The 20,901-nt window shown below is 39.0% G+C and overlaps 1 protein-coding gene across 2 annotated transcripts; it reads left to right on the top strand.

Annotated features, from left to right (window-relative positions):
- Positions 1-41: 41 nt before the first annotated feature.
- Positions 42-20,611, top strand: rbm27 (RNA binding motif protein 27). Of its 2 annotated transcripts, XM_085289485.1 has the most exons (21): positions 42-218; positions 4,194-4,312; positions 5,473-5,600; positions 6,118-6,191; positions 6,895-7,088; positions 7,548-7,856; positions 8,587-8,814; positions 11,877-12,053; positions 12,953-13,099; positions 13,207-13,360; positions 13,805-13,958; positions 14,097-14,330; positions 14,430-14,561; positions 14,761-14,886; positions 15,056-15,130; positions 15,234-15,410; positions 16,585-16,689; positions 18,686-18,913; positions 19,117-19,200; positions 19,365-19,484; positions 20,417-20,611. In XM_085289485.1, the coding sequence occupies exons 1-21, from the start codon at positions 160-162 to the stop codon at positions 20,519-20,521; spliced, it is 3,129 nt and encodes a 1,042-aa protein (XP_085145611.1). In that variant the 5' UTR covers positions 42-159; the 3' UTR covers positions 20,522-20,611. The 2 variants fall into 2 exon arrangements, with proteins under 2 accessions (XP_085145611.1, XP_085145612.1); XM_085289486.1 differs by lacking the exon at positions 11,877-12,053.
- Positions 20,612-20,901: the final 290 nt, after the last annotated feature.

Here is a 20,901-nt window from a genome sequence, read left to right as displayed (position 1 = left end):
TACGACAATTTGACCATGTTGCCATGCCGTAAAATATTTTGTACGACCTGCCTGTGAAGAGAGACAGAAGGCCTTAAAGCTTATAAATTTATAGACGATGAAAGTAGGGTTGTCAAAACGCTCTTTCTTTTTGTAGACAGTATTGTAGTCCTTCTCACAATGATCATAGAAAATGTTGAAGCCTTGAAATCGTGGCTGGCAAAGCTCCTGGAGCCGATGTGAGTATTGAAATGAAATGACATTTAGCGTGCATGCTACGTAGCTGCTTTAGCCTGCTAGCCGCTGGGTTAGCCTGGCATCAATGGCAGATTCTTGCACGAGTAGCTAACCATCGCTTGTTAGCCTTTCGAAGCACAGAGAGGCACTTTTACTTTTCATTAGTAATGATTGTGCATGATTTAGCGAGTTTGCTTGCGTTTGATGCACTGCGAATTCTTGATTCTGACACTATGGTAGTTAAGAACGCAGTTGGCGCACGGTAGTGTAACTTTATCACAGTTCTGTAGCAAGCTCCTAGCCTTCAACGTGTAGCCCCTCTTGCCTAAAACAGCTGTTGTATCTCTGGGAAAAGTTACTAATTAAAACTGTAGCTATTAGCTCGACATATTTCATAGTTAAATGCACACAAATACTTTGCCTTTGGAGTTTCCATAGTAACACATGCTTTGTAAGCGTTACGCTTTGTCTGTTTTGCTAACGCGAGATCCTAAAATTCTTTTAAATATGTTGACGAGCTCAAATGGGTAATGGAGTGCATTAAAGGATTTAAGTTACCCCCTCCCTCTCTTTTTTGTGCTGTTGGGACAACACACAGTCACTGTTTAATCAACTAATGGAGTAACTCCACAATATTATCGTTGTGTGTCCGAGGTTCATCCTCTAAAAATAAGGAGTTTTTTGCATAGGGGAGAAAAAGTCCTTGCAGAGCCAAAGTGAGGCGTATTTAAGCTGCTTTAACTAAAGGCTGGAGTTCAAGTAGGCATAGTTTCATTCACATTGTTATTACATTTATATTGTTGGTAATTATTAATCATTGGGAATTTCCATGGTCAATGATCCTGTAGTTAAGGGTCAAATTTGACTGTAGCTTTAGTGAGTCAGCAGTTAATTAACTACTAGCAGCTTGTTGCTTGAACTTAGGGCTGTTCGATATAACGATATATATCGGATGATGTTATAAAAACGTCTATCGTTTCATTTTACGCTATCCTTTGTTTCGTGGTGTCGCAAAATAAATTGTTTACGGCAATATATTTTCATCGTTTTGATGGTCACTGTAGTGGCTGTATTAATTTCTTAAAGTTCTCTTTTTCTCTTATATTTTATATAACCACACTATGGATGGACAAGCGCCTGTTTTTATGCGTTGTGGTTGTTTATGTTCCACATAAACCTTTCACAATAAAACTCAAGATCCTGTTGAGACTTTTCAAAATAAACTGAATCACGTGAAAGAGCAGATTATTTAAGGATGGGAAGTAAAAAAAAAAGAGCCACCAGGTGTTTAAAAAATAAACCTTTAGACTCAAACGTTAGAACAGGCTGTGTAATAAATCCTCACAAAGAAAACGGTGGCCGTTACAACTTATGTCTAAAAATGTATAGTTTCATGCATCGGTTAAAACACTCGACTCCAGCTACATGACGCGCAGCTGGAAACACTTCACGCAAGTCCAGGTTCCAGTAGTTCCATAGCTGACAGTCTCGGAGATCTTTTAGCTTGATTTCTATTTTTTAAGTTTAAAAAAGCAAATGTTGTGTAAGTGGAACTTTTAAACTCGTAAATTATTTTGAAAAAGTGCAGGTAAACGCACTGAAATCGTTTTACCAGGCTTTATATTAAATTTAAAAAAGGCATTCGTGCTCAAACTGCAAAGATTACTCTGCTGTTAATTGATTTATTGAGCTTCATAATGCATTGGTCCAGTGCTATATGTCTGATAACTTTGATACTGAAAACCAGCCACAGACTTTTACTTGCATTTTGCAGTGAAGTATAACAAATTCATCCTGTCAGTTTGCATAAATACAAATTACTCTTAAGAAGACAGCGGTCGTAACTGCAGAAGAAGCCATCTAGTTAAGATGCATACATCTTTTCCCTAGGAGACTGTAATGTTTCAAACATGTCAAACAAACTCAACCATTGGCTCAGTTTAAAAGAATAAAATGGGTTTGATGGCTAATAACTATTGTGAGCACATGATGCAAACTGCAGCAAAACTGTATACCAGTGAGCATAAGACGATAATGATCGTGTTTTACGCTTTATGGGCTCTGAAGCTTACATATTTTGTTGTTTTTGTATTTTATTTTGTATCACTTTTGTTTTCCTGTACTTAATTTATGTATTATTTTCTGCATTCATTTGTGTGTTACTAGTTTATGGAACTTAGTTGATTTTGCAGCTGTCTGTCTTGGCCAGGACACTCATGTAAAAGATATTTTTAATCTCAAGAGTCACATTTTCCTGGGTAAGCAAAGGTTAAAAACAGTGTAGATAACACTGAGCTTTTTTTTATTTTATTTTATTTGAAAAGCTAGCAGTAAGTTAGACAGACACACCTTGACATGTCCCTCATTTTGTCTTGACATTTAGCTTACTTTGCAGGAACATCTGAGCATTTTTTTTATGCCCACAGAAAGGGTGACCAGAGTGACCAGCTGTAACACAGTGAATTGCAACGCTTGTGTAAAAAGCCAAACCACAACGACACTTCAGACATAGTCACTGCCCTATGTCATTTCTTTCACATGCTCAAAACCCCCTACATTGCATGCATTGTAGCACATCAGAGTTTTCAAAGAATGTGCAGAGTTTTCAAAGAATGGTCATCAAACTTAGTTGTAATCATAATTAGGGCTGCCACGATTAGTCGACTAGTCACGATTACGTCGACTATCAAAATCGTCGACGACTGATTTAATAGTCGACGCGTCGTTTGAAGCTTTGTAAGATCCTGAAAAACGCAGGAATAAGTAGCAGGATTTAAGAGTGTAATAACGGACTGAAACAGAAGATGGCAGCACTGCATGTACAAGGATACCAGCTGCCGTTAAACCCCGAAGAAGAAGAAGCAGCGTCCCAGAATTCATAGCGCAGCTTCCAACAATGGTGGCAGCTAGTTAGTTTTAATATTGCTCTTATTATTCTTTCTGGGTCACAAAATAAACATTTAACCTATTTTCAGGCGAGAATGTAGCTGTGTAAACCTCAAATATCTGCTCAGTTTATCAAGACACCGCATATTTTCAAAAGCGCTCCGACGTTTTCGGAGACGTCTGTTACCCACTAGCTCGATAGCTAGCCGGGGGCTAGGCTAACTAGAGCCGTGAGAACACCGGACTCCCGGCAAATCTTTTTCAAACCCACCGCTGTCTTTCGCTACTCAGGTTAAACATGATATATGAGTCACTTAGATAACTTAAAAATGTAATTGTTTGGCTTTTTTTAGTATTTTATTTGTTCCTGAGTAAATCGGTTTGGCTGAGATTAAAGTTATAGTTTTTACACAGCTGAATAAACGTCAAGCCGACAGCTGATCATCAGAAGTGTGAGATGCTCGAGAATTTACTCCGGTGTCCTGTTATATTTTAGATAGCAAGGAGTTTATTAAACTTCACCGAAACAATCTGCAAATTTCATTAAAATTTAATAAACTATCATCTTGTCTTTATTTTTAGTTAGCACATACCTTAAACAGTTAAAGCTGTAAGCTAATGATAGTTATATAAGAGCAGATGCTGCTGGTGCAATAAGCTGTACGTTTTACCTCCAATGGATGATGATCTGATTAGTGGACTAATCGCAAAAATAATCAGTGACTAGTTGACTATCAAAATAATCGTTTGTGGCAGCCCTAATCATAATTAAATTTTAAGCTATATTACCAATGTTAAGAAATGCTACCATGGAAACCTGTACTCCTTTCCTTCCTATAAGAATAATAACCTTTCTTTTACTTTATGCATTTGGTGGATTGTTTAAGTTTTGTGGCAATGATCTGTCCCCCTTTGAATTTTACGCTTTGCATACATAGATATGTAAATGAATTTGATATGCATTATATTTCAGTTGGTTCAACTAAAACATTTCTCTCAGTTTTAACAGTTTTTTCTTATTAGATATATGAATGAGTGTGTGTGTGTATAGATAGATAGATATGTTTTAATATATACATTTTAATCTGCAGATGTGATGCTGACCCCTCTGCATTAGCCAACTATGTAGTTGCTCTTGTGAAGAAGGACAAACCAGAGAAGGAACTGAAAGCACTTTGTGCTGATCAGCTTGATGTCTTCCTACAAAAAGGTATACATTTTATTTTATTTATATAAAGCTTTTCTGCTAATGTGTCAGCAGGCAATTTTGACATTTTGTAGCTCTTCCTGGTTAAGGTGGAGGAAAAACTTTTGTTCCATCATTAAGCTAACAAGGGATTTATTCGTACTCCCCTTGCACATGTCAGACAATAGAGGCTTTGCAGTTAGGTCACAAATCCTTTGGGAATCAGACCTGGTGGCATTGTCGAGGTCAGTGACTAAACTGATTATTAAAAATTAGTTGCTAAGTTTAGACAGATCAGAAGTTTTTTCCCTGCATACAAAAAATGCAGTACCCCTGCAGAGGGGATTTAGTTTTCTTTTTTCCCCTCATATGCCACCAAGACTGTACTATATAGTTTAAGTAGCTCAAACATGGAATACATGTGGTTATCATAAATAATATTGAAATTATGCAACTTGTTTGATATAGTAAAACAGGCTCTTTGTCTTAACAATGTTAAAAAACTTGATTGAGGCTAGAAAATGACCAATATGGAAATAAGTTGATCAGAAGCATTTGATCCAATTGATGTGTCGTCTTGGCTTCAATTAAACTGATAATGTTAGCCATTACCTGCAACACAAACTGCTTTTCAGCCCCCAGAACTCATATGTATTACCCATTAACAGTCACACTGATGTAGCCTGCATTCTGTAACAGGCCATGTTAATGAAATATCACCTGTATAAATATAGTGAGGCAGGCAGAATACAATGAAATGTATAGAGTCTTAAATTTGAAGTGGAACATCAGCAATGCTATCTTCCTCGTGGATGCCATTTGTGGACCCCACATGTGGCCACCAGAGGGAGTGTTGCATCGTTTGATAGTGACTCTGTATCCAGTGTGATGTGTCCTGATTCAGTCTCTTTATTTTTAGCTCTACACTATTAAAATTAGTTTAGGGGTTTAATTTAGTTGGAAAACATGTTGATGGTTATTACATATGTCTCCTGGATCACTTTAGAATTTTTTAATGTTACATTTTTTTAATCAGGTAGCTTTCCCACATGTCATGGATGCAGTGTTCATATGTGTTATTTTTTATGTGTGTGTTATGCTTTTAGACTTTTGGCCCTTTTTCACAAGACTGAAAACTGCATGCAGTTTTTAATGTGTTCTCGTGATTAATTTTGTCCTTGCAGAGACGGTGGGATTTGTTGATAAGCTTTTTGAATGTTTGACGACCAAGAACTACCTGGGAAATCCTGCTGCCAAGGAAACTCCCAAAGAGGAGATTAAACTGCCTGCAATCAAGGCTGAAGTTGTTGAGGTACACCCTGAAATTGAATAGCTCGCCTTTTGAAAATGAGTGCGCGCACACACACACACACAATTTTTTTTTTTTTTTTTAAACTGGTTGAGTGGTTTTGTTGGAATGGGCATTTCAATTTGAAATCAAAGCTTTTGATAAAATCACTTATTTTGAATGCTTTTTTGTTTATTAAGGCTACGTCCACACGTACATGGGTAGTTTTGTAAACTGAGATTTCTCATTTTCATTTAAAAAAAATTAAAAAATATCTCGTCCACACGTGCAGTTTTCTAAAATTATCTCCGTCCACATGTAAATGCAGAAGTAGCTCACAAAGAGCCAAAGTGAAATCCTCGACCTGTGAAAATTATCTCGCCATTCTTCTGGAAGAAACGCGTGTGAAAGAAAGGCCCAAACACATTGAAAAAGCTACGTTTTTAAAAATACCCATGTATTTGTGGACGTAGCCTAAGTTTTAAAGTTATATTATAGCTGATGTTTTTTGTTTTGTTTATTTTGTTTTTTCCCCCTCAAGGCTGAAACACCCGAGGAAGAGAACAGGCGAAGGAGAAGTCCTCTGAGAAATCGCTCTGACTTCAATGAATCCAGGTATATGGCTTGCATTTAACTTTGTCTTTATAAGCAGCTAAAACATTTGCAGGTAGGACACACTTGTTGAACTGTTTAGTACATATTGATGTTGTGTAGTTGTATAGCGATCTTACCAAGCAGCTATATTTCCAGCCCTCCAAGTCCTGCTTTTGGCTTGATTAGGCCCTCGTGTCCACTAATGTGTCCCTTGGCTGTGGCATATCTAGTGTTGGGTGCAGATGGGAGAGTTCATTCACTGATATACGATAATTAACGTAATTTGAAAAGAGTTACGTCTTTAATATGTAGGGTATATTTTCTGCATATTTTTAGAAATTAAGTTGTTATTAATTAATTTTTTTACTTTATTTTACTTTCTTGAGCTTCTGCTGTGAAAAGCTTCTGTTAATGAAACTAAGCACTTCCCAATAGTTTTAACACAAACAGCCCATTTGGGGACTTAATGGGATTGTGCACACATAAAACAAAGGTAATTAAGCCTTTCCCTAATAACTTGTTTCAGATAAAAGCGTACTTCTCTCAAACAAAGATCATTATTTCAGGGTTCATGTTATGTTAAAGACACACAGAAAGAAATGATCCTTGCATCTTCATTTGTTATAAGAAGACCCACACTCGTGTCTGAAAACCTGTGAAGTATTCCTGTGTGATTTATACATTTAAAATCAGCAACGCCTCTAACTTCTCATCATCCACACAGGAACCGCGATGAGAGGAGGCGAGACGAGCGCAAGCGCCGTGACTTTGATCGGCACGGGAAAAGCGGCAGCGACTCCCACCGGGAGCGCCATGAGCGGCGCAGGGGCAGCCCCCGCGGGAGAAGCTACAGCAGGAGCCGCAGCAGGAGCGGCAGTCGTGGAAAGAGCAGGGATAGGGAGCACAGAGGAGGCAGAGGTGAGAAAGTCCCCCCTCCCACAACCAATAACAACAACAGCACAGGGGAACAAAGATTGAGGCGCGAAGAAGCTCCTGAATCTCTCGTCAGCACTGCTAAACGGTGCATTAGTGACGGTGACGTGCTGTTGGAGACATGCTGGTGTGAGGCGCTTTAGATGAGAAGACTTGTAGAAATTACGGATGTAGCCGACTCTCGTTTTTATTCCTGTCGGATTGTTGGACAGTGTTGCTGGGAGTTGGTAGAAAGGAAGGGAGAATGTGGACAGCTTTGCAGTCCTATCACTGGGGGTTCAACAACATGGGTTGGGATTGGTCTTCTTACCACCAAGGTTAATCTGCTCATCTTTGTCATTACAAGTTTCCCTCTTTTTGTAATCTATCATTTAATGTAGTGCTTTTAAAAGTCAGCTATGATACAGTACACAATGATTTATGTGATTTACTTGTTTTCAACAGACTTCAAGTCAAAGTTTGAGGCAGAAAGGAAGGACACTGACGGATACAACTCTTCCACCACATCTGGCTCTCAGCAGCAGCAGCAGCAGCAGCACCCGCCACCTCTCCTGCCCTTACACACACCTCTGCATCCCTTTTCCTCTTCTTCCTCGTCTTCAGGAGCTGGGGGTGTACCGGTAGCAACACTGGCTCACTTGCCCGACAGCACTACAGACAGCTGGTCTAGCTACTACGGAACGAGGCAAGATGGTGTTTGCAAACCTTTCAGCAAGGCTGCTTCACTCAAACAGCGCTGCAGGGATTACGATGGTAGGAGCAGAGTTAATCATCCTGTTCTCAATTCCTTTGATTCCTTCTTTCTGTCATTTCGTGTGTCTGCGTGTCTTTTATTTTATTTTTTATTTTTCCATCTGAGAGCCTTTTATCTGCTACAGCCCAGTAGCATTAGGGAGATGTTTTCTGTGCATTTCAAAGGGGATCAGAATAACACTGGAGCTTTTTGATGAGATTTAAAGGAAATGTTAAGTTTATGACGGCTGTTGTACAGTTTGCTCAAGTCTCTAGTTTAAACACTACCTTTTTCTTCCCCTGAGGCTTCTGTGCCTTGTTTGGTCTCTTCACTAATGACCACTGCTTAGCACTCATCCTCTTGTCCCCAGTGAAAGGTAGAAAAGCAAGCTGGTTCCCTCTCACTCCCCTCTACACTGAGGCTCAGGAGAGTTTAAACTTACCCACTGTCCCTGAAGTACATTGCTTTCTGTCACCGTGCTCAAACACAGCCACTTGGGACCCAGTTCCTTAATGAGGCTTTGGTGTAAATACATGAACTGTGTGACTTGGCTGCTTTAAACTTAGATGTTTATTCATTTTGTTTAATTCCCATGAATTTTTTATGTTATTGTGTGTGGTGTCTTTTTGTTTGTTTGGCTTTATTAATGTGTGTGTGTGCATGTGTGTTTTGTGACTGTAAAGCAGCAGTTTATATAAACTCCATGTTGTGTACGATATTTATGAATAATCGCTTCTCTCCCTCACACAGAAAAAGGATTTTGTGTCCGTGGTGACCATTGTCTCTATGATCACGGCAGTGACCCCCTCATAGTCGACGATGTCAATCTACCAAATATTATTCCATTCCCACCCCCACCGATTCTGCCACCCGCCGGGCTGCCCATGCCCCCCATCACTGAACCACCTCCCAACCTCAGGATGCCTTCTATGCCACCCTATGGCCAGCCACCACCACCAGGTGTTTTCCCTATGACAGGTGAGTATTAATGCTCCTCTAATCCATAAGTTTGTGCTTCATCATATTGCGAAGTTTTACAATTTGCATCTACAAAATAGTGAAGCCAGAAGAACCGTGTTCCTCTCTCAAACATTTGGTTTTGTGTGAGACGCGTTGTTCTTCCACTGGCCTTTTTCAGTCTGGTCACAATATACATACCTTTCCTTTGGCCTGTAGTATCATTGATTTATGAAGATATTTTTGCATGAGTTTCCCCAATGTTTGAGAGCTAACAAACATCTCTTTAATATAATAGAAGTAGGATTAAATCATAAATCGTTTTCATTTAGAAACAATTTTGTCCCCACTCACAACAAAATCCAGCTAACTAATATGGTAAATAAATGGTAAATGGCCTGTATTTATATAGCGCTTTACTAGTCCCTAAGGACCCCAAAGCGCTTTACATATCCAGTCATCCACCCATTCACACACGATGGCGATGTGTTGAAAGTGTAGCAGGTCACATGTAAGACATCGTGGCCTCAGTAATGTGACACTGTACTCCTTACTCTGATGGCTGATTTGACGACACCAGAGGTTTTAAATATGTAAAGATTCAAATGAACGGTATATTGGAATTAGAGCAGGGCGATATGGCCAAAAATATTTATCACGATATATATTTGAAAATTTGCGATAACGATATAACCGACGATATAATTGATGCGAGACAAAATACAACTCCACAACATTACTAGCGCAAAAAGACAACCTATCATTTATTTTCACTTAAACAAGAAGCTGGTTTTTATGTACATTAAAGCTTTATAAAAATGTAACAGTGCAAATGCAAATTCCTTGCTGAAAGTTTAACCAAAAGGCATTTCCAGTAGAAATGGGCTGACATATCCTGAGCATAACCATGTATAATATTCACTGAAGTTAAAAAGAGGTGCTTTGCAACATTAAACTGCAGTGTGCAGTATGCATTTTTCGGACCATAAGGTGCACGGGATTATAAGGCACATTAAGCGAAACAAAGCAGTCAGATAAATCAAACTTTATTAAACTCATTCTTCTTGCTTCCTCCACTTCTGTACCATTGATTCATTAATGTTGAATTCTCTGGCAGCGGCTCTATTCCCATGTTGTTGCAGTATATTAATGACTAACCTCGTATTGTGGATGGATTATCTCAGTTGTTCTCCTGACTGAAGATTGGTCCTTTTACAGCATACTGCCATGCGATTGCATTTGTCTCTAACCATGAAGAACCTTCACGTTAACTTTTATAAGTGGAAAAGTGTTAATGTTCGTCCTCCAGCTTCACTGTTTATGTTATGCTAACATAGCTGTGTCGCTAGCGATCACGTAGCACATAATTATATACCAGCTAGCCCAACTTCAGTAACCCTACAAACGTCACTGCTGTTTAGTTTCCTGTCTTCATTTATGTTGGAAGTGATAGCAGAGCTGTACGTTTGATTTTTTTCAGAAATCTCTCAGTCAGAACATGCAATATCATGCTTAGGTAACTAGCGAAACTAGCGAGCTAACTTCCGCTAGCTTCCTGCTAGCTTCTAACTCCGTTAAATGTAATGCATTTTGTTTTCATGGATGCCTGGAAGTTAAACTTCATAGTTACACCTGGTAAAGCAGCAATGCTGATCGTTTTATTAAAGATGAAAGAATTTAGACAGTTTTTAACTCTTAGTGATGCTGCAGTGTTCGTTTGACCTGAAGTATACGGAGTTTAGGACCCAGATTACTCCCAGATTTAAGGGCATCTTAGTCCGACAACCGCTTGCATGTTCTGCAAAAAAATGTGCTTTGTCGTGTATCTGACGGACAAACACCAAACCAGTTCCACATCACTGAAGTTGCACCATTTTTACAAACCAATTCTGGTTCATCTGTTTCACTCAACAATCGGCCATGTGCGTATGAAAACAAAGGCACTGCGCATGCGCGTTTTACTCATATTCTATCGCGATATTTCATTTTCATATCGTTGCCTAACATTATACCGGTATTACCGTGAACGGTATAATATGGCCCAGCCCTAATTGGAATGAGATGTCACCACTCTGGTGTGTAGAAAAGCAGCTGTCTTCAATATTATATGTATGTATATGTGTGAGTGAGTGAAAACACTTGCCCGACTTGACAACGTGCTCAGTTGTAAAGAGTTTTTGTTGAATTTCTCAAGGGAAGAAATCAACCTGTGCAATCTTCCTGCCTTTGAGTTGCACTATTGCCGATCAGTTTCACACTGGCTGTGTTTTGTTTTTGCAAATCATCATGATGATTTAAAAAGATGTATTTAAATCCAAAGCGCAAAAATCTTATGTATCTACATACGTTTAGAGTAGACGTGCTACACAGTAGATAGCTGCCCATTGATCATAAACAGTACATAAAAAAAAAAAAATATTTTGCCTTTTTTTTTTTTTTTTTTTTAAATATATATTTCAAACATGGGGGGTGATGACTGAAACATTTGACCTGATAGGCTTTTATTGTTTCAGCTACTTTTTAAGGCTGTTAAAGTTATGAGATTTCTATCTTCCACTTGATAAATGGATAGTGTGTCATAAAGTTTAAGCAAATCTATCGAGAAGACGCCGCAGTTTCCTGGTGCATCTGCTTTTATATTAAAGCAGTCAGATTTTCACTGAAATACTTCTTTAATACTATACATGTAATATACTATAGAGTCATTGCAAATTTGCATTTTGTCATTTCCTTTTTTTTTTTTTTTTTTTTTTTTTGGTAATTTTTATTTCATTTTGATTTTTTTGGTTTTGATTTCAGTTGAGTTTCATTTAGTTTCCAGAGTTGATTTTTCTCATTTATTAGTTTTATCGTCACATTTAGTTTTTGTTGTAATATTGACTCCATTTTATTTCATTTTAATTTTCCCAGTTCACAAAATAATTTTAGTTGGTTTTAACTTTCTGTTTTGTTTAATCTAGTTTTTAGTTTTCATTTAATTGACTAATTTATTTTCTTTCACATCTAGTTTTAGCTTTTAGTTGTAGTTAACTATAATGACCTTTTGTACCTGAGACATCAGCTTGGGCTTGTGTCTCCCTCAGGACCCCCACTGATAGCAACCAGTGGGATTGATACCCCCAACCACCAATCTGCAATCACTTCTTCTCCTCCCGTCGGACCGCCTGGTGTGGGCCGACCTCCTACACTTCCTCCTCCTCCTCCACCTCCTTCCTCGACCTCATCTGTGTCTCTTCGTCCCCAATATGTCCAGTCTGAATGTAAGCAGGGCTGCTTTTGCTTTTCAGATTGGGACTGTGCATTTGGAAGAGATTTTGCTGTGTTGCTTTTTATTTGGGTGTTCCTTTTAGTGTGTTTATGTTGTTGAGTTGTTATTTTTTACTTCTCATTTCTGTGTGCTTTAATAGTTACAGTATGATAAAGGTTAGTTTACTAAATATCTAAAATAACTAAGATGGTAAGGGTTATTTAAAACAAAACACTTTTTGGTTCTGTTTCTGTTTCCTGTCACTGTAAAGTAGTTGTTGTATGCCGTGTGTGTTTATGTGCACAATTGGCATGTGTTTCTTGAGCCTGCAGTAACAGTTGTGGACCAGAAGGTAGCGCTGTGTATTAACCTAAAAACAAAAAAACCAAGCATCTCTGGGAAATTTTGTCATGACTCATTTAGTTGAGTGCTTCCTGCTATGATTATGCACATGAGGGTTTCAGTTACAGACTCTTTAAAAGACTTTAAAGAACTAAAAAGAAATTGGTCTATTTGGTATTTGCAAACTTTGGGTTTGTGATCTGTTACCACAACTGCCGTGAAGGGCCTCTTTCTGATAATTTTGCACTTGTGTGTCACAAATGTAGATAAGAATGAAAAGCATCATCTTGGTTGTTAATTTTTATCTTTGTTTGTTTCTTGCTGGGTTATTTTGCGCACTTACAATAACTGTAATTTTTATTTCTCGCATTTTGTAGGTTTTGTTTATAAATTTTATCCTGGACTACATGTTAAACTCATGTCACAGGTTGCTACCTATTCAGTGGTTACATTTAAAGTCAAAGATTCTTTTTTTATTAATATGTTTGCTTGTATTCACTTTTTCATATTTTTAAATGTTTTCATATTCCCCCCTAACGGTATGTGCGTCTGTTCACTTTTACACATTAGACAACTACGATGCAGAAGGCTACAACCCAGAATCTCCAGGCCTGACTGTAGCAGGACGTAACCCATATCGTCAGTTTATTCCCCGGGTGCAGACTCAACGCTCCAACCTCATTGGCCTCACCTCCAGTGAAGGTCAAGGCTCCAGAGGTAACAACCTCATTTACAGGGTTTTTTTTTTTTTTTTTTTTTAAATTCAACCTGATCCTGGGAAATTGACCTTCTCAGACTGATTTGACTTCTTGCGTATCTTCTAGCTGCCAACATAGTGATCCAGACAGAGCCAGCTACTGCACCCAGCACTCCTGGAAGTAACGTGTCCCGTTTCAACACAGAGCAGGACAGCAGGAAGAGGACCATGGGACCCAGTACAGCTGAAGGGCCAGCACCTAAAAAACCCTGGATGGAAAAGTAAGAGATTAAAGAAAAAAAATCTACATATTTGATTTAGGATGTCATTTATTCTGCACAGTGTTTTGTTTTATGTGAAGAAATTGGAGTACGGTAGCCAGCTGAAATGTAATCAAGTTGGTGCCTCACCCCATTACTTATTACTGCTCAGGAGGTCAGCAGCAAGTGTTGTCTCAGTTGTAAGCAGGTAGATACAAGCATCCCAGTCATGAGGATTTCTTTGCATTACCTCTACTTGGAGTACATTTAAACTGTCATACAGGTTGTAGGTTGGAAGTAGTCTTCTTTAAATAAAACCATAATATGGCCAAAACTTGAATCCCAGATCATCAATCATCGCTAAATTTTGATTAACTCATCTGCTTTTTTCCTTCATTTATTTTTTTTTTTTATGAAAACAAAACTACCAAATTAGTGATGTTAGCACTGAAATGTTCTTTTTAGGCCAAGCTTCAACAACCAGCATAAGGGTGCTTTTCCCAAGAGGACTTTTTATGTGAACACAAAGTTGGAGGTGCGCAGGATCCCGCGCGAGCTCAACAACATCACCAAACTCAACGAGCACTTCAGCAAGTTTGGAACCATCGTCAATATACAGGTAAAATGCATCCAGTTTTGGTTGTTGTTGTTGTTTTGCTTTTTTTAATGAGTGCTCCCCACAAAGTTCATAGACATTAGGCCTGCAGGAGAATGAATTCAAAACATTTACGGACTTGCACGTGCACTCTCAATCCAGGTTGTGTTTGGCGGAGACCCAGAGGCAGCATTGATCCAGTACACAAAGAATGAAGAAGCCAGACGAGCCATATCCAGCACAGAAGCGGTCCTTAACAACCGCTTTATCCGCGTGTACTGGCACCGCGAGCTTGGTGCTAATGCCACAGGCCTTCAGCAGCAGGAGCAGAGCTCAGGGAGCCAGGTTGCCGGGTCAGTGCCCAACCAGGGGCTGCAGCACAGCAACATGCATAAAGTTGGTATTAACAGCGGAGACATTGAGAATCCTTTGATGACAATTTTATATATATTTTTAAAATATCCATTGATTTACCCTCACTCGTTTTATCTGCAGGGGATCAAGCAGCACAATCCAGCTGCTTATGTGTTGAACAAGACTGTACCCAAGCATCATCTGTCTGCAACAGCTGGGGCCACGACAAATGCCAAGTCGGACAACCTGAATCCAAACACGGACACGGCTGCTGTATGTTTTAAGTTTATCTTGCAGACAATATCAGGCAAAGTGGATATTATATAATATACAAAAGTATAATATTATGATGGCACGTGTGTTACAACATTTTCACAGTGATTTATGTGTGTTTGTTAGCTAAAATTGTATTTGTAAAGAAATTAATTATATATTAATTTTCCTTTTTTTGCCCCTCCACCTTTCTCCTTAGGTGGTGCCTGCTACTACGAACACCCTGAAGGGACACTACACTTCCACAGCCGCCAAGTCTTCCTCAAAGAGCCTTGGGAAAACGGGAAAAGCACTGGAAGCACATGAAGCTCTCAAGAAAAAGCAGGCACGTTGCTTAACTTGGTTACGCATTTTGACCATTAAAAGAATAGCAGAGCTAAGCCATTTCCTTCTCTCAGGAGCCACAGCTAAGAAGGCTACTACCACTGAGAGAGAAAACTGTTTGGGGGGTTTTGAATGTTTTTGATTCCCTTTTTCTTTTTCCCCTCCTTTAGGAGGCACTAAAACTCCAGCAAGACATGAGAAAGAAGAAACAGGAGATGTTAGAGAAACAGATTGAGTGTCAGAAAGTAAGACATTTAACATTGAAACTATTCTTATCTGTAATCCTTCCTCTTTTTCTCCAGTGTACTGTCAACGTTCTTTCTGATACCATTTTTCCTGCCCTTCCAGGCGCTGATAAGTCGGCTGGAGAAAAACCGAGGCATGAAACCTGAAGAGAGGGCCAACATCATGAAAACGCTGAAAGAACTAACGGAAAAGATCACCCAGCTCCAGAATGAAATGAACCTTGCCTCCCAGGTCTCAAGCGCCAAAACTAACCACAGCCAGCCCAAAACCAAGACTGATGTAAGTTTGGCTTCCTTTTTGTCTTTGTACGTAACTGAGAGTAGGGGCGGGAAATTTAGGCCGAAAATTATATCACACATTGGTAGAGTTGTTTATTTGCCTTTTTTTCACACTTCACAGGTCCTTTTTAAAAAGGCGTTTCTTCACATAAAAAAACATTTTTATATGAAGAATAAAACTGCATACATTGAGTAGGTAGATGTTTATGAGTTTAAATTTTTTTATATACATTTTGTGTACTCTAAACCTTAGATGCTGGTGGATTAATGTATTTATGGGGTCTTTATTAAGCAGTAGAAAGAAAGACCCTCCAGATCTCAATTTATAATATCTTAAAAATATTTGCTGTGTGTTTTCTAAGTTTAAGAACTATATAATATCTCTGAGCCACTGGTAAAGGAGAGGGGGAGTACATTTCTTTCTTCTTTTTAGGGTTAGACAGCTTGCCTCGAGTGTGCTGACCGCATCAAGGGGGGGGGGGTGAGAGTGCGTAGGATTCCACTGATGTTAAACCAAAATGTGTCAAAAAACATTCTCTATAGGCTCTAAAACTACTTGGCCACAAGGTATAGACATTTACGTATATACAGGATATGTGCACACAGGCTGTCCTATATACCAAGTGAATAACCAATAACCGCTCAGCCTCAACAAATCTTTGCTGTTTTCACATTCGTTTTCTCCTCTTTGCATGTAGTTGTGTCCTAGTCCTAGGCCCTTTTCAAATTTCAGCTGCATGAGTTCCTATACCTGGGATTGGGTCCTTTTTAGTCTGAATGCAATGAAAAAAATGGTTCTTTTGGGGGGGGGGGGTTGTTATTTTTCCTGGAAATTCCAAGGAATGCTTATCTTTTAATCCATATTGAAAGAAACGGTTCTTACACTAATCTTAGGTTTGCAAAAATTGAAAAAAAGATCAAAAAGTCAATGTTGGTTCTGTACAGGACCGAAGTAGAGGATCTGTTTGAATATTGGGTTTTTTTTTTGGGGGGGGGGGGGTTTGGTTTTTAATCACAATTTCGATTCACACAGTTTTGTCTTGATTGACCTTGTTAGACCAACAAGCACGCTCCACCCCCCCCCTCCTTTATTTGTAAACACAAGTTGATATTTGTGTATTTAATTGCTTCTCTGGATTAAGTAAACAAATTTCTTTTCTATGACATGTGATCAGGCCCACAAGGAGCTGCTAGATGCTGAGCTGGACTTTCACAAGAAGATGAGCTCTGGAGAGGATACAACAGACCTCAAAAGAAAACTGGGGCAGCTACAGGTGGAGGTAATACTCTGTCTGTCTGTCTGTCTGTGTCTCTCTCTCTCTCTCTCTCTCTCTCTCTCTCTCTCACTCTCACTCTCTCTCTCACTCACACACACACATTCTCACTCACACTCACACACACACATTCTCACACACACACACACACATTCTCTCTCTCACACACACACACACACACACACACACACACACACATTCTCACACACACGCACAGAAAATACACATGGATAGAAACAGACACAAAGTTAATCATTGACAGCATCTTGCATCATCAACACTTTGGTTGAGAACTGAATTAGAGGATGTGATACCAAGAAATGCCTTAGAGGAAGTGTGCAGATGAGATTATAGTCGCAGCCTGTTCTGCAAGGGGTGGAAAGAGATGGTATCTGTCCACCGATTAAAATAAATCAAATAATATATTAAATTCATTAGTTTATTTGTGTTCTGTCAGACGTGTCAGGCAGAAAGGTTTTTTTTTTTTTTTTTTTTTTTAAACCATCTATGTTCTGTTTGTTTTATTTGACTGTGATAACTGGAACCTGATCCTGCAGTTTCTGCACAAGCTCCAGATCCGCTGTGTTTAGTGTTATTCGCTCAGCTCAAAGCTTCGTAAGAGTCCTAATGAATCTGATGCGAACGTCTTGGTGATACCACAAGACACCTACACAAGATGTAAATGACCTATTGCTTCCTTCCTGTTAAAAGGGAGTTTCTCTTTCCCGCTTACCCCAATCGCTACTCATAGGGGACCGACTGTTGTGGTTTGCACACTATCGTCACAAGGTCTTTACCTTGCAGCATAATTGCCTTGAGGCGACTGTTTTTGTGAACTGGCCTTATATAAATAAACTTGAATTGTATTCAGTAATAAAAAAAAAAAAAAAAAGAGTTTTATGGTAAATTTTCAGTTTATCTCTGTACTGTTATCTTAGTCGGCTCCAGTAGTTGCCAGACGCACTCCTCCAGATGCTTGCTTTGTAGTCCCCTCGGGGTTTTGACACATCAGATTAAACAGCATTTTATTACTACACTCCATCAAAGTGTAAGGAGGTAGACTTACACACACTTATCTACTGAATTGGTGGCTTTTCTTGAGGTAATTAGTATTGCAGTTTTGTTTGGAGTATTTGTACATTATATTTCATGTTCTATAACTTGCATTTAACCTCATCTTTGTTGCATTCATTCTGGATCAGGTCTCTTGTAAGTTAGCGTGGTTTCCTGGTTAAGTGAGCAATGACACATAAATAACACATCTTCCCAGTGATTCTGCCAAAAGTCATTAATTAGGTTTCAGGTTAGGTCATGCAGCCCATACAGTTATTTATTTGTATTTTTTGGTGTTACACACAGTGTTTTCTTCTTCTTTATCCTCTAAATTTGCTGTGCACGCAGACGGCTGTGGCTTAAGATCAGGCTAACAACAACATAGCTTTTGTTAGCAACAACCTGCTTTGCATTTTTTTTTCCTTTAACCCCAGGGTCTTAAATTGGCTAGTTGTTTAAAAATGGATATGCATCCCCCATCCATCTAAACTCGGCCCGCCTTCTGCACATTAAACTGCAGCCACTTAAGCAAGCCCAGAGGAACATCTGCTAACGAAGCCAAATAAGACACACGTCCTACACTGATGGAGCTGCGCCTCATTAAAGTTTGAGACACTGGTCCTTGTAAGAAAATCGCAGGATGACAATTAAAGGGAGAGTGGTTGTGAGCTTGTGGAGTGTCTGAGAAGGAAGGAGATGTTTTTAAAAATGGAGGAGTGACAACTAGTGGTAAAGGGCAGAAAGTGAGAGAGTAAGGGTTTGTAGAAAATGTTTCAGCTCTGAAGGGTTGTGATGGCCTGCTCCTTTTTGTTGTTGTTTTTGTATTTTTCCATAAACTTTTTTTTTTTTTTTAAAGTTATTCAATATATAAATTAGACACACAGTGGTGTGTAATTGTGTACTGAAATCAAACAGCGTCCAGTCAACCGCCCTTTCTGTCCTCCTTTAGGCAACACGTTTGGGTTTGATCTGGCCTCCAGCAGGTCGAGGTCGCGGCCGAGGAAAGCTGGGCCCAGATCCTGGTGCGATGCACGTGGGCCGTGGCCGGAGTCGAAACCGGGAAATGATGGCGCGCGGCGGGGCTGTGAACCGTATGGTGGTTGATCACAGACCCAGAGCCCTGGCTATTTTAGGGGTCACTCAGGAGGAAAAAGAAGAGCTAATGCCGCACTTTGTGGTAAGAATATGGCAGGATCTCTCCCTCCAGTAATACAGCACGATGTTATTGCTAAGTAATAAAAACTGTAGTAATAAATACCACTTTATTCCCTCTTATATCTTTTAGATATGTTAAGTGAATCATTTTCCCTGTGATAAGTCATAAATGTTTTGATGTGTATAAGTATATCCTGATTGGCCAACTGATATTTTTAAACCTAGAAATTTGGTGAAATCGAGGATCTCCGTGACCAAGACGCCAACAGTGTCGTCATGACCTTTAAGACACGGAGTGAAGCAGAGAATGTAAGTCACATGGCTCCAAATGTGTATGGGCTACATGTTCTCTTAATCTTGCTGCTTTTCCTCTAATCCTCTTCTAATAATAATAGAATAAATTAATACATTAAAATAATTAAAATACTCCAGTATAGCATCTAAAAGAGCTGTACCTCTCTTTGGTGTTCTAGGCAGCAAACCAGGGAGCTAAGTTCAAAGGTCGTGTTCTGCAGATTTCCTGGTACAAGCCCAAGACGCCCTCTGTTACAACGGAGCCCGAGGAAGAGGAGGCTAAAGATGAGGACAGTGCGGTATGACAAATACACACACAGCTTCATGTTTTCCCAGTAACTAAAACAAATTAAGGAAAGGGCGTTGTGTACGACACAACTTGAAAATCTGAGTTGGGGAAACTTTTGAAGTTTTAGTTACATTCACAAAATTTTACTTGGTTATTTCTTTCTGCTGCTTGTTAATTTTTAACAGCAGCTCCCAAAGGAAAAGGAGTGCTAGCCTCTCAGTACTAAGAGCATCTTAGCCCCATGAGTAAAACTGCATTACTGTCAGGTGAAATCCTTATGCTGTATTTATTTAAGGGGTTTGTTTCCTCCTTTGAGGTTGTGCCATTTCTTATATGTAACTTTTGTTTTTAAAGGTACGGTTGCCATTCTGAAAATGTGTCTGTGCACAGGTAGAGATTTGTGGTCAGATTTCCTCTGACTGCAGATCTACTTATAGCCACTTCATGCTCATCACGTTTTATCACAGGAGCTGAAACAGACAGATTTCTGGACAGGTCTACAGACTAGTTTGACTGGCAGAGATTAGGATTAATTTCCTGAGACTGATCAGCAGGTCACCTGTCATAGTGGATTCACCGATGGCTAACCAATAGAATGGAGGATGTCTAAATCTAAAGCATAAGAAATATCAGAAGCAGGCAGTCTGACCACTATAGGATTTTTAAGATCAGTACCAATATTTGGTGATTTTAAAATCTGATATTCCAGTATATTTTTGGATTGTTTTTTTTTTTTTTCTTTAAACAGTTACCTAACATTTTTTATTTGTTACAATATTATTAAAAATAGCTAATATCAGACTAAATAATTTCCCTCTGCTACACTTTGAATCACTTTCTGTTTGCTGTGTTCTAAACATGCATGTTGCCAGGAGGAAAGCTGACTTAAAGTTTCCAGAAAAAGCATAAATATAAATGCTAACATGGTATTTATTTCTACAGAAGGAAGCTAGCTCGTATTTACCTGGGGAGGACGAGGAAGAAGAGGAGGAGGAAGAGGATGACGATGAAGACGATGAGTACGAGAGTCGATCTTGGAGGCGATAATGACATTCGTCATTATCATTAACTGCTCTCCGTCAGAATCAGTGGTCCCCTACTCCCACTCCCACGCAGATTAAAATTGATGTAAAGGAACTCGCATTTTTTTTTTTCCCTTTCCAGTATTTTCAAAGTAATTTTAGACTCTAATCAAAGTAAAAGAAAAAAACGTCTTTACTTTATTGTACATGAAAAGAAGTGTAGATGGTCAACAGTTTTTTGTATCCCTCAACTAAACAGTTGTTTAAAACATCTCACTTTTGCTGAGAAAGATACATGTTTAGTTGTTCTTATAGCTAGAAAAACTTATGTAAGTTTCTGTGTGCTTACCAGATGGACAATATCAGTAATGCACAACATTTGTGTCGACTGTGAATAGGTATTTT

Source organism: Mchenga conophoros, linkage group LG10 (assembly GCF_057382185.1).
Source record: "Mchenga conophoros isolate Kocher_MC1m ecotype Shallow Benthic linkage group LG10, M_conophoros_male_GT1.1, whole genome shotgun sequence".
Lineage (NCBI taxonomy): Eukaryota > Metazoa > Chordata > Actinopteri > Cichliformes > Cichlidae > Mchenga > Mchenga conophoros.
The sequence above is the reverse complement of the archived record's forward strand: the minus strand, read 5'-3'. Positions and strand labels throughout refer to the sequence as shown.

Coding starts and splice junctions, on each gene's coding strand:
- rbm27 (XM_085289485.1), top strand. CDS start 160: ATGATCATAGAAAATGTTGAAGCCTTGAAATCGTGGCTGGCAAAGCTC. Junction 12,054..12,952: donor CCAATATGTCCAGTCTGAAT/GTAAGCAGGGCT, acceptor TTTACACATTAG/ACAACTACGATGCAGAAGGC. Junction 18,914..19,116: donor AGCTAATGCCGCACTTTGTG/GTAAGAATATGG, acceptor TTTTAAACCTAG/AAATTTGGTGAAATCGAGGA.